At 37.6% G+C, this 12,006-nt stretch overlaps 1 protein-coding gene across 2 annotated transcripts; it reads left to right on the top strand.

Moving 5' to 3' along the window:
- On the top strand, nt 1–11,934 carry LOC139943647 (gamma-glutamyl hydrolase-like). Of its 2 annotated transcripts, XM_071940376.1 has the most exons (9): nt 1–152; nt 1,476–1,638; nt 2,444–2,531; nt 3,403–3,544; nt 4,535–4,638; nt 6,496–6,589; nt 7,624–7,758; nt 8,974–9,054; nt 9,855–11,934. In XM_071940376.1, the coding sequence occupies exons 1-9, from the start codon at nt 62–64 to the stop codon at nt 9,893–9,895; spliced, it is 939 nt and encodes a 312-aa protein (XP_071796477.1). In that variant the 5' UTR covers nt 1–61; the 3' UTR covers nt 9,896–11,934. The 2 variants fall into 2 exon arrangements, with proteins under 2 accessions (XP_071796477.1, XP_071796476.1); XM_071940375.1 differs by having other exon boundaries at nt 8,974–11,934.
- The last annotated feature ends 72 nt before the right edge of the window (nt 11,935–12,006 follow it).

Genomic DNA, 12,006 nt, shown 5'->3' on the forward strand with positions numbered 1-12,006 from the left:
GCCATCTGCGACCGTAGAGAAAGGACAGGCGGACCTACACAACAACTTGCTTGGGAAAACCATGGATTGCAAAAGATGCCTCTTGTTTACCTTGGTTGGTTTGAGTTCAGTTATCACTCTTGCCTCAGCAGTGAACAACCGTCCCATTATTGGTAAGGATAGTTTAGAAATAGAAGTTGTTTTAACAAGTTTATTTTCACCTCTGTACTGTTTGTTTGGCCTAAAGTTTTGAGTGAAGAAAGTGTGTTCAAGTTTTTGGTGTTGTTAAAACACCGGACACTTCCCTTTCTTTCGCTCGTGGCCAACCGATATAAGAGCACCGAACTCAAGCTTTGGTGTTTCTGTTCAGCAGAGTGTGGGTCCGAATCCTGGTCGTGACACGTGTGTCCCTGAGCAAGACACTTTACTATAATCAGCTACCTCCATGCTATAATTATTAAAGATGCTATGTCAGATGTTTGGGCCCCAAGCATTAAAAAATAGATGTTTTTATTGAGTGAATGGTGTTTCAAAGAGTATCACCCGCTCTAATTCTAACGAAAAAAAAGTTTAACTTTATAACTTTTAAAGCCATTGGACACTTTCGGTACAGAAAAAAAAGAAACAGTTCACATATTTACAAATAATTTACAGGGTTTACAGAAGGTAATGGTGAAAGACATCTCTTGAAATATTTGTCCATGAAATGCTTTACTTTTTGAGAAAACGGTAAAACAATATAAATTCTCGTTAGCGAGAATTACGGATTTGTTATAAACACATGTCATGACACGGCGAAACGCGCGAAAACAGGAGTGGGTTTTCCCGTTATTTTCTTCCGACTCCGATGTTCGATTGAGCCTAAATTTCTACAGGATTGTTATTTTATATAAGTTGTGATACACGAAGTGTGGGACTTGGACAATACTGTTTACCGAAAGCGTATAATGGCTTTAATGGTCAGGAACTATGACAAAAATGTAAAACGTTTCTTATGAAACACATAAGAATTGGTCACGTGATATATTGTAGCACTTTATTTCACTGCTACTAATAATTGGCGGACTTTTTCAAGCAATGGCTCAACAAATGAAAGCTTGTAACTTTCTCGACCCCCCATCAAAAATCTGACATAGCATCTTTAATTGCTTCTCTCCACCCAGCGGGGTAAAGTTAGCCCCACTTGTGTGGCCAAGGCTAGTATTTTTGGTTATTTCTTAGCTGCATGAGGAAATGGGTTGGACGTGTGGCTAAGGATTCAGCTAGCCTTGGCCACACAAGTGGGGCTAGGGTAAAGTACCTGTGTGTGTGAGGGCAGAGTTGTGTTTGTATAGTTTTATGCGCTGTGGCTGCACAGGCTGTATACTCCCAGAGCTGTGAGATGGTTTACACAATGAAATGGTCTAGTGATCAGGGTAATAATGATGGATGGAAGCTCTTTGAGACATGGTGGTGTATAAAGCGCTATAAGGTTTGACTGTTTTTTTCATCTACAGGTGTCCTGTCCCAAACAACATCTGGTGACTTTGAACAATTTGGTGAAGCCTGGGTTGCTGCCTCGTATGTGAAAATGTTGGAGTCGGCTGGAGCAAGAGTCGTTCCAATTCTAGTCCACCAGCCGGATGAGTACTATAAGAAGATGTTTAATTCATTGAATGGGTGAGTTTGGTAGTAAAATAGAGGTCAAGAAAATATCAATGATTTGCAATGATTAAATAAGGGAATCAATGTGTGGTGAAGAGGTTTTCAACTAGTGGTTTAAACCCGTCGAGGCGTGGTTCTTGATAATTTTACCGAGACAAAGTCGAGGTAAATTATTAAGAGCCAGGCCTCGGCGGGTTTAAACCACTAGTTGAAAACCGATTCAACACACTTTGATTCCCATTCATAAATACCTTTTGGGTAAAAAAACAACAACTCTTTTTTTCAAAAAGTAAAATAAATGCAAAAATTACATAATAAAACAATTACATATTTGGATGCCAATGCATCAGCCATAAAAGAACTAAAAGACCTGGAGTGGATTTCACAAAGAGTTAGGACTAGTTACTCGTCCTAACATGCAATTTGTATCTCCTAGGACTAGTCCTAAGTTAGGACTAGTCCTAACTCTTTGTGAAATCCACCCCTGAACACTTTATCCTAAAACACACAATATGCAGAATGCACAATACACAGAAAAAAAACCAGGAACACCAGAGCAAACCATCTCTTTGTGATAAGTGCACTTGGTTTTTTTATGTGCTTTTTACATAACTCAAGGCACCTACGGCTTTACCCCCATGAGAAAGACCATTCCAAGCAAGTAACTGCCTTAAAGGACACAAGTGTCAAGCTAGATAGGGACAGCTCAGCCTGGTAGATTAATAATAAGTGCTTAAGATTCAGAGAAGACAAAATTGCTACATCTCAATTCTTTTATTGAACTGAATTTTTTGTTAATTTGCTCCTGTTATGCTTTCAGAGTGGTGTTTCCTGGTGGTGGACAACCAGATATGATGAACTCTGCATATGGCAAGGCAGGAAAACTGTTCTATGAAATGTCCATTAAGGTTTGTTGCAAATGGTGTTTGAAGCTTTGAATGGTGTGGAGAATAAGAGAAAAAAGAGCAACTATAAAAGTTGCACTTTGTATTGTATCTGCCTGTCTGTCTGTTGCTTTGCTACAATGTCACACTAACTACCTCATGGCTTGAAATACCCACTGCATATCTGCCCAGACCTCAGTCACTTTAGCTCCTTGGCCCAATTTCATAGAGCTGATAAAGAGCACAAAAATTTGCTAAGCATTTCTTCCTCGATCAAAACTGGAACCTAACCAAAATTCCACATGATTTTCAGGATAAGCCAACAACAGCTGAATACCAGTAACAAGCAATATGCAACAAGGTAATCCTGTTTTAATCAAGGTAGAAATTTCATGCTAAAGCAAATTTCTCTGCTTAGGAGCTCTATGAAATTGGGCCCTGGCTAGTAAACCCGCAATCTAACAAGTCAAGTCGTGAGTAAATAAACAACAAGGGAAGGTGGCCTTGGTAAATCTTATTCAATTTGGGGTTGAACGACGACAAATTTACAAGTCTGTTTCTTTGCAGTGATACTGTGGGAACTTTGTTGTACAAGAAATAGACCCTTTTTGGATGACATCACTAATTTAGGAAACCCCATGAAGGAAAACTGGCCTGAGCAAACTGCATGATAGAAACCTGGCCCGTGTGCATGCCACATGCGTCACGTTACTAGATCTGCCCAAACAATGCTGAGAAACACTAACTGCTCGGACATGTGCTAAGAAACACAGCTGCATTAATATGTGTGCTGAAGAAACTCTACAACAATACAATTTTGTGTTAATTTAAAATATGAAAAAACCACCACCCTTTTCTTCAAGTTTTAAAGCTATTTTTGTTTTGTTCTTGGCAGAGCTTTGATGAAAATGAAGATTATTTTCTGGTGTGGGGGGAGTGTATGGGCATAGAGCTCTTGTCGATGATAACGGCCAAGAAAGATCTCCTAACAGAGACTGATGGAGACCCTGTATCAATAGCTCTTTCATTTGAAAAAGGTAAAAGCCAAGAAGTTTAATTTGTTTAAGACTGTTTAGAATTGCATCGGGGATAACAAATATTAGTTTTTGGTTTTACCCTTACACTCTGATGTGTGATTTTAATTTATAGCAAATTTAACATACAGTCGTTGTGGTACTCAGTGCTAAACAAAATGATTCTTATTGCCTTTAGCTACAGGGTAATATCGGTGGCTTAGTTGCTAAGACATCTGCTTTGGAATTGCAAAGGTCATTGGTTTGGATGCCATCCGATTATGAGTCTGTGATTTTTTTCAAAGAACTCGGGAAAGTGCTGAATGAGGGTCATTAAGGGTAAAACTAAAATTAATAAGACTGGTTGACTAGTTGGAGCCGCTTTGTGATCCCTCTGCCTTCCAGGTTCACGTAAACTTTAGTGTGATCCCTGGCTATATACAGCAGTTACAGGTTGAATGGCTTCTGACTGACACCCCCAAACAAAGATATGTGATTTCTCTGTCTGCTGCTTCCCTGGTTGTATCTTTTACTTGGTCATGATTCCTGGCTATACTGCATACAAGGTTGAAAGGCTTCTGACTGGCACCTGATCAAAATTATTGACAAAATAAGGAGAATGCCAAAAGTGAGACTGGAAAAGAGTACAAGGAAGAACCCTTTTTTTTTTAAGAGAGTTTAATTGCCATGTGTGATACCAAGTACATTGCTTAAATTTTTTTTAAAAACAAATTCCGATTTGGTGACGTAAATTTCCAGCAAATTTGGACACCCTTTTACAAAATCCTGCCTAAAACCTTGCCATGAATGAATGGATGACTTTTGGAGATGATTTCTAGTGGGGGGGGGGGCATATATTTGTAAATGTATTGTTCTCTTGAACTGTGAGCGTGCTCATCAGAACTTCCTAAACAATAAAGAAAATGTTGCTCTATCTGCTGCCACCTAGAGTCCTCAAGATCCCATTTTCTTCAAGTTGGCTCATCGACAATATTGTTTTGTATCTCCCCGTAGATTTCCGAAAAAGCAAGATGTACAGTGCAGCACCTGAGTCCATCATCAACACTTTGAAGACGAAAGTAAATTTAAACCATCATCACCTCAGCCTGACACCAACAGTGAGTTGAAACCTTTGTTTGAATTCAGGGTACAGGACTAAATATTAATAATTTAGTTCAATTTTGTTATCATATACATGTAGTGATACTAAAAAATCTTATTTAAATATCAGAATATCAAAAGCTAAGTGTACAGACTATAACCCATTGAAAAGCTAGGTGTACAGACTATAACCAATTGAAAAGCTAGGTGTACAGACTATAACCCATTGAAAAGCTAGGTGTACAGACTATAACCAATTGAAAAGCTAGGTGTACAGACTATATAACCCATTGAAAAGCTAGGTGTACAGATTAAAACCCATTGAAAACTTAGGTGTACAGCCTGTTACCTATTGAAAAGCTAGAATACAACCATTGGAAACCTACAAGCACAGACTATAAGCTAGGTGTACAGAATACACCCCACTGTATGAAAAGCTAGGTGTACAGAATACAACCCACTGAAAAGCTAGGTGTACAGAATACACCCCACTGAAAAACTAGATGTACTGAATACAACCCACTGAAAAGCTAGGTGTACAGAATACACCCCACTGAAAAACTAGATGTACAGAATACAACCCACTGAAAAGCTAGGTGTACTGAATACACCCCACTGAAAAGCTAGGTGTACTGAATACACCCCACTGAAAAGCTAGGTGTACTGAATACACCCACTGAAAAGCTAGGTGTACAGAATACACCCCACTGAAAAGCTAGGTGTACAGAATACACCCCACTGAAAAGCTAGGTGTACAGAATACACCCCACTGAAAAACTAGGTGTACAGAATACAACCCACTGAAAAGCTAGGTGTACAGAATACAACCCACTGAAAAGCTAGGTGTACAGAATACAACCCACTGAAAAGCTAGATGTGCTGAATACAACCCACCGAAAAGCTAGGTGTACTGAATACACCCCACTGAAAAGCTAGGTGTACAGAATACACCCCACTGAAAAGCTAGGTGTACAGAATACACCCCACTGAAAAGCTAGGTGTACAGAATACACCCCACTGAAAAGCTAGGTGTACAGAATACAACCCACTGAAAAGCTAGGTGTACAGAATACAACCCACTGAAAAGCTAGATGTACTGAATACAACCCACCGAAAAGCTAGGTGTACTGAATACACCCCACTGAAAAGCTAGGTGTACAGAATACACCCCACTGAAAAGCTAGGTGTACAGAATACACCCACTGAAAAGCTAGGTGTACAGAATACACCCCACTGAAAAGCTAGGTGTACAGAATACAACCCACTGAAAAGCTAGATGTACTGAATACAACCTATTGAAAAGCTAGGTGTACAGTTATATAAAACCCATTCATAAATACCTAAGACAGTTTATCCATTCGACTTCGTCTCGGTAAAATTTTCAAGAACCAGGCCTCGACGGGTTAAAACCACGAGTTGAAAACCTCTTCGCCACACATTGATGATTCCCTTATTGAAAAGCTAGGTGAACAGACTACAACTGATTGGAAAACCTACACTTGTGTTGGTGTACAGAATACAACACACTGAAAAGCTAGATGTACAAGGTATAACCCATTGAAAACCTAGGTACACATACAGAATACAACCCATTGAAAACATAATTGTACAGAATAGGAACCCATTGAAAAGCTTGTGTACAGACTAAAGCCATTGCAGATTTTTCCTTTGAAAACTTACGCTAGAATAACAATGGCAGCCGTTTTGACTAATCGCTCGATGTTTAATCCATATTTGTTTTAAAATCAGTATCTTTCTCTTGACATTCTCTGACTGTGTGCCCAGTTCGTTGGTTGAATCATCAAAGGAACAATCCCATTACCTACTTGCCATACAATAATCACCAATATGTGTTTCATATTTTTTTTATAAAGAATTTTAGCAAGAATGCAGCTCTTACAGAATTTTATCGAGTTCTCACTACCAGTTCGGATATAAGTGGGATTGAATTCATCTCTTCATTAGAGGGTAAGTTTGTCAACTACTAAGGTCATCTATTCTCAGATGAAGTTTGTGGTTGCTCCATGTGTAATTTCTTATGAGTAGTGTTGGTTCTGAGTAGAAACGGTGGTTGACAACTTAACGTTTCAATCAGTATGCTCCGATCAGTATGCCCCGATCAGTATGTCCCCCCCTCTTACGTTTTGCAATTGGAAAAATCCAGATCAAATTGAGCAGAGGATACATTTTTTTCTCCACTGTAACATCTATATGTAAGAAGACATTGCCACAAGGGTTTTTCGTCAGGCCTACTGGTTTTCCTCCCTCCTGATCAAACAGCGCCTGCATGAGCTTCAAATGAAGAGCTTTTATTGGCTGAAAATTGGGCATGCCACATAGACGCATGCACGTTTCTGTTTGACATAGTTAGAAATAGTGGCATTTGTGAATGGTTTATATGCTATTAACTATTTTGAGACCTTCCAATAACTGAACCCTGCATTCTTATGCGAAGCATCCTTCTTCCAAGAAGAAGCAAACTACCACCCCCCTTGTCTCCTTTTTAATTGTTCATCCCTTTCTCTTTCTTTGTGTTTTAGAACTGCCTCTCTCTCTCTCTTTTCATTTATTTCCACTTGACTGCATCTGTTACACTAGTATACCTGTTCATGTTTGTTGTGTTGTCATTCTTAAGGGCTGAGTCACGCTTCAGTGATAACGAAAACGATAACGATCTTGATGCAAAGAGAAAGCATTCTATTGGTTGAATTGCTCCACGTATAATATGCAAAAGCTAATTAAACCAATAGAACGCAGTATATTTGCATCGTGATCGTTATCCTTTTCGTTATCGCTGCAGTATGACTCGGCCTTTAGGTTCAAGAAAGACTCTGCTATGGTTGAATCGAAGCATCAGCCCATTAACTATGTTTTGCATTTAGTGCCATTTTGGTTGATAAGCAGTTTGCAAGAGCTAAGTCAACTTTCTCAAGACGCAAACTAATTGCAAACTGTATAATTTTTAATGAAGCCTGATTGTTTTTTACTTATCATATATCTAGCCTACAAGTATCCTATCTATGGACTAGCCTTCCATCCAGAGAAAAACTGCTTTGAGTGGACATATGATTGTATCGACCACTCCGCAGATGTGGTAAAAGTCACTCATTACTTTGCAAACTTCATTGTGTCTGAAGGTAGGTAACAAGGTCAATGACTTAACTTAATTTTTGTGGTTATTTTTGCCTCAGGAGTGTAGTGTATTATTTGTATTGTTGCACTTATGTGTTAGCACTTTGTACCTTTTAAAGCCATTGGACACTTTCGGTACAGAAAAGAAATTAAAAGTTCACAGATTTACAAATAACTTATTTACAGGGTTTACAAAAGGTATGTAGTGGTGAAAGACTTCTCTTGAAATATTATTCCATGAAATTCTTTACTTTTTGAGAAAGCATTAAAACAATATCAATTCTCGATATCGAGAATTACAGATTTATTTAAAACACATGTCATGACACAGCGAAACGTGCAGAAACAAGGGTGGGTTTTCCCGTTATTTTCTCCCGACTCCGATGACCAATTGAATCTAAATTTTCACAGTTTGTTATTTTATATATAAGTTGTGATACATGAAGTGTGGGCCTTGGACAGTTGTGTTTACCGAAAGTGTCCAATGGCTTTAAAGCAGGTTCCCTGGATATGTTGGTTTCATGCTTAGCAATAAAAAATGGGCTGGGAACCAATCACAATAGTATTAATCACATTGTTGTTATTTGACTAGCCTTGACCAATATGTGTTGAGTTATATTGATGTATTGAGCAGTGCCTCCCCATGGTCAGGCATGGAATAGTTTCTTAGTGTCGTCAACACACCTCTAGTGCAATCACATTTATAACATGCACAATTTGTCCACCATTGTTCTGTTTTTACCACATTTTTGGGTAGCAATAAAAATTGCCTTTGGCTTGAAAGAAGTAGAACTCTCTTGACTTTAAACTAGCTTAACATTATTAGATTCAGCGGCTTCCCCCAATCAGGGATAGAATAGACTGCCGTTAACAAAACCTGAACTGAGAGGGCAGACTGAAGCATACACATTTATTTTTGGTTTTAGAAGCCCTGATTTGCATTCCGGTATGCTCTACATGGTTTAGCCTTTATGTTTTTATGAATTTGTTCTTAAGTTCAACATTTTTTTTTTAATGCTAAATACGTTCATAACTTTTCTATTAAATTTTCTATTTTTTTTTCTATTTTTTTTATGGTAGCAATTTATTGATCAGTGTATTCTGTTGAAGTACTGTAATTATATGAATCATTTGTCATTTCACCTACTGGCCAGTGGTTTTAAATATCTAAATGTGGACAATAAACGTTTACTATCTATTGATCTTTCTTTCTTTTGAAGCTCGTAAAAGCAACCATGCTTTCAGTAGCGAGGCTGAAGCTAACTCCTCCCTCATCTACCAATACGCTCCTGTCTACACAGGTAATATATCAATTTTTGAGCAGGCATACTTCTTCAATCCTTAGGAGAAAGCTTCCTAAATTCATCAAAGGATAAGACAAAACCAGTGCCATATTTCATAACCAGGGCGCTCTTCATCATGGTGGCTGTGTTTTTTTAGCTCTCATCATGCCTTTTTTACACTTGTTTTGGCAAGTTTAACAGTATTTATGCACCATTGTGATCTGTTGTTTGTCTACACTATTTGGACTACCTTTTTGGTGGTTTTATCTGCAATATTTGCCTTGATGTCTATGGATTTAGAACTGATGGTAAGCCACCATTGACGTTTTGTTATTCAACCATCTTTGCACCCTTATTTTGGGGATATGTGTGCTCTTGCTTGTACACCAGGGATCAACAGTTGGACTCAAATATCACTGCCACTTATATGATGATTCAGATGTCATCACCCCTCTTGTTATTGCTGTAGTTTCAGCACAGTATGAGCACCAAACTCACTATGAAAATTCACTGTTTTCATGGCCGCCCTATAAGTCAATACTCCAATTCCACAAGTACTTTTCATATCGACCATTGCTTTGTGACATGTCATTTATCTTGCATGGAGGATTACCCTGAGTGGTGATATTCATGCCAATCCAGGCCCTGAGGATCAAAAGGGCTTGAACTTCCCCCCTTCACCAATCCCTGAGTCTGGTCAACAACTAATTGGTACATCTAACAAACATGTCTCTGGTTTGATCTTCAATGCAAGGAGTCTCAGGAATAAGCTGAACGAATTGCGTTTGCTTTTAACAATATGAATATGTCACATTTAGATGTGATCGCAACTCTGCCCGCGGAGGTGGAGGTGTTCTGATTGGTGTCAAGGCCTGCCTGAGTCCACGCCACCTCCCTGAACTTGAACATACTCATCTGGAATTTTCCTGTGTGGTAATTACACTTTAACGGAGCAAGTGACTACTCTGCGGAATGTACAGACCACCTAATTCAACTGCAGATTTGTTGGATAAATTCCAGAGAGCCATAGATGATAACAACCTGGTCACCTCAAACCATCAAAGAATCATTGTTACAAGTGATTTTAATGTGGATTGGGCCAACCCCGACACGGTCAATATGCGTAACCTTACACGCATTGTTCAGCTATGGACTTAACTCAGCTCGTTGATGCGCCGATTCGTCAATCTCCACATGAACCAGACAATGGAACTATCTATCATTGACCTTTTCTTAACAAATTAGCACATTCTAGTCAACTATGTTACTTATGGTCGACACAAAGACACTGTGCACTTCTGTCATCTCAGAGCTCGCACACAAAGACTTCACGGCTCTGCAGTGAATGCTTTTGCTCGTGAATGGGATGAGCTACCAGAACACTTGAGGTCTGGTATGGTTCGTTCCCTCCGTAGCCATCTCTGACGACTTCCCGGTAACTGAACTGTGCCCTTTGCATTGTTTTTAACAATTTTGTTTTAAAACTCCCTTTTAAATTGTTTCTATTTATTTTTACATCGTTTTATTTATTTGTCAATTTAAATTTTGTGTGTATATATATATATTTTTGAAACTTATTTATTCATTTATTCATTTATTTACTTATCTATTTTTTTTTTAATGTTTTTTTAGGGGTAAATTTTTTTAATTTATGTTATTTTGTATATTTTTCTATGTGCTTGTTATTCCTTTAACTGCTTGGTGCTTGGGGAACCTTTTAATCCCTTGTATCTCTTGCCAATTTTAAAGTTTTTCAAAATATTAAATTTTTTGCCTGGTGGGGGGATTTTTTGCATTCTGCATCATTGCTTTTTAGCATCTTTCTGAATGTCTTTATAGATTTATTGTAAAGAACTATAGATTTTTAATATATGGTCAGGGATATTGGAATTGAAGGCCTTCGGGCTTCAGTTTTTAGGTTAACTTTTTGTTATCAATGTAAGTATTGGATGCATATTAGCGCCATGTCAGAAAATATAATCACAGGGTGAAATTTGGATATGCCATTTCAAGAGTTTGTTGCTGTTTTTTACTGAAATGTTCTAATTTGTAATTTTGGCTAAAGATGTAGAAGTTGATGGTTTGTTATGACTATTTTATGAGATTCATATATTGTCACATTGGGAAAATTTATAATAAAGATGAATTAAGTGTAATAAGTATTTATATAACAAGTTTAACAAGATTTTTTTCATTAAGTTCAACCAAGAAACAAATAAACAATAGGAGAGAAGAGAGAGTAAAACAAACAAGCAAAATAGACTTAAAATTAATGTAACAACAGAGAAGGCATTTATATAATTATATATATATTGGATAATGGATATAAAGCAAAATATTCTAAGAGATGACTTTGATTTGATTCCTTAGTAATATTGAAATTTTGTTTGGTCTTGCTCCTTTTCTAGGTAATATTAAGTTCCATTCTCTCCATAATTCCATAATTGTTCTTGAAAGATTATGGGACTGGGTTTGTCCTCGCAAAACATCTATTGCCCAGGAAAATCAATTAATTTATAAAAAAATCTGGAATAAATTTATTGTAACCAAACACGATAGTTTACATGTTTTCAGAGATCTCAATAAAAAAATAATAAAAACTTCTCCTAACTTCTTTCCAAAAGTGAAAAAACAATGGGCAATGGAAAAATAAGTGCACCATACCCTCAAAAATATGTTTACAAAAGCCATATTATTAATAAACCTTTGAAACTTTTGACATCCTTTTTGAACGATGCTTTCCACTTATTTCAAATTTTAGAGGGACTGTGAAAATTATTATCTAGCACTGCTAGCAGCCACGTACATGTGGTTATTACAAGAGAGTAGGGATTATTTTTAAATTACCAAACAATAAAAGTAAATTTAAAGGCACAGTACGGTGGCTTTTGACAATTACCAAATGTGTCCAGTGCTATTAAAAATACTTATTTTGTACAGTGGCAGTGTAAAATGTGGGTGGTGGGGGGG

The sequence above is a fragment of the Asterias amurensis genome, chromosome 11 (genome assembly GCF_032118995.1).
Source record: "Asterias amurensis chromosome 11, ASM3211899v1".
Lineage (NCBI taxonomy): Eukaryota > Metazoa > Echinodermata > Asteroidea > Forcipulatida > Asteriidae > Asterias > Asterias amurensis.

Bases quoted from the DNA above. Each gene is read 5' to 3' on its own strand.
- LOC139943647 (XM_071940375.1), top strand. From the start codon at position 62: ATGGATTGCAAAAGATGCCTCTTGTTTACCTTGGTTGGTTTGAGTTCA. The intron at 153-1,475 runs GTAAGGATAGTT...TTTCATCTACAG, and splicing joins GAACAACCGTCCCATTATTG to GTGTCCTGTCCCAAACAACA. The intron at 3,545-4,534 runs GTAAAAGCCAAG...ATCTCCCCGTAG, and splicing joins AGCTCTTTCATTTGAAAAAG to ATTTCCGAAAAAGCAAGATG.